This window comes from Aplysia californica, unplaced genomic scaffold, assembly GCF_000002075.1.
Source record: "Aplysia californica isolate F4 #8 unplaced genomic scaffold, AplCal3.0 scaffold00171, whole genome shotgun sequence".
NCBI lineage: Eukaryota > Metazoa > Mollusca > Gastropoda > Aplysiida > Aplysiidae > Aplysia > Aplysia californica.
Window position 1 is genome coordinate 1,240,136 of NW_004797441.1, and position 1,727 is coordinate 1,241,862.

Sequence of the window (1,727 nt, forward strand, 5' to 3'; positions counted from 1 at the left end):
GGGGGGTAGAGGGCATGTGGAATGTATGTGATGTTCAGTGTTATGTTGCTCTCTGATAGTTCTCGTAGATTAATCTCAAATATAATAAGCTTCTAGTTGAGACCATGGTTTTTAGGTTTTGATTAAAGATACCATTAACAAATGTGAGTGGGGTTTTTTCTGTAAATTGTTTTTTTTAATGTTTGTTCTTATAACCATTTCGCAAAACTCAAATTAATAATGGAACAGGAAAGTTTTCACATTTTAGAATCAAACAAAGCTGAAAATCAATATTTGAAAAGTCATAATGTGCTACTTTCTTTAAGCCTATGTAGTTAATTTCGTTTCTTAATATCACGTGCTTTGTACAAATCTTTTTTTCGTTTTTTGATGGGGTTTTTTTCAAAGAATGCTCTCTCTCTCTCTCTCTCTCTCTCTCTCTCTCTCTCTCTCTCTCTCTCTCTTTCTCCCTCTCTCTCAATTGAAATGCGTACTCTTGTGAAGGAACAGAATTCTCAAAACTGAAATTTGACATTTCTTTTTATAAAACTTCGGAGCTTTTAAACTAAATATTTTTCTTTCTTCATGTTTTTTTCTCCCGCTTTTAAACGTTTTGTATTTTTATTTGCGAAAGCATTTAGTTGACGTATCCCAACATGTTACGTGTTTGCACGGAAAATCATTATACAAAAGGGTATCCTTTTTTTTGCGTTCCTTTCAGGCGATACCTGGTCCTGGTGCTTATGAGACAAAGAGCACCTTCCTGGCTCAAACTCCCACCTTCAACCCCGAGGGGATAGAAATAGAACACCCGCCGTTCTTGTCACAAGCCAAGGTACGTCATTATGACTGAGGTCCCCAGATAACGTATCTTTCTTATAGTGGTTATCGGATCCTACAATTACAGAAAATAACATTTCGTTTTAGAATGTTTTGTTGATTTGTTCCACAGGGTAACTGTTACAGGTATGATTTCATTGGGATTTTCCTGGTTGGAGAGTGCTTCTAGTAGCTCTCTGCCGTTGTTTCTATTGGTCTACCTTGCTTTTTCAAGTAATGATATGACTGTTATCGTGTTAATGCTCTTTTCTCACTAAAAGAACAACTTCCACTACTACTTTTTTAAGCAGGTGTTTTTTGACCTCATTAACACACTGTATGGGATTTTTTTTGAAGGTGGGCTTTGGACACTGCCTGTTAGACCCAGCCCTTACTGTGAGGCATACAACATCCCAGCAGAAAGACCGAGATACTCGATATAAATTTCTCCCCATACGGGAATCGAACTGAAGCGCCCAAAGGCTACACCACAGACACCGGTTCGGTGAACGGACTCTTCCCTTTACTTTTCCGATTCATATGAACGGAATCAAAAGAATTGATCGTCATGTCACTGTGGGTTTAGTGCGCACTGCATGTGAACGGAAGTCTCATTTTTTTACAATGGCATCTTAGAAGACGGACTTTCCCAAGACTAGATCTAGATCTAAACGAAACTAATGAAAAACTGAAAATTAAACTACAGAGACATCAGACTCCTTAATATAACTCTGCACCCTTTAAATAATTCTGAACCACCGTTAAATTTTTCAAATTCGAAAGTTAAGTGGTTGGGAAGTTTTAGGTGGCCAAAGTGACGAACGTTCACAAATATAGATCTAGATCTAGATCTAGGTCTAGATTTAGATCAAGAACTAATAATAATAATAATAATAATAATAATAATAATAATAATAATAATAATAATA

The 1,727-nt window shown here is 36.3% G+C and overlaps 1 protein-coding gene across 1 annotated transcript in view; it reads left to right on the plus strand.

Annotated features, from left to right (window-relative positions):
- The window catches only part of LOC101856263 (sperm-tail PG-rich repeat-containing protein 2), a gene marked incomplete at its 3' end in the record, with an annotated part of 34,250 nt that overhangs the window by 25,948 nt on the left and 6,575 nt on the right, over nt 1-1,727 (plus strand). Inside the window, 1 exon segment of the mRNA XM_013082385.2 lies at nt 701-814. Coding sequence (XP_012937839.1) covers nt 701-814 — 114 coding nt within the window.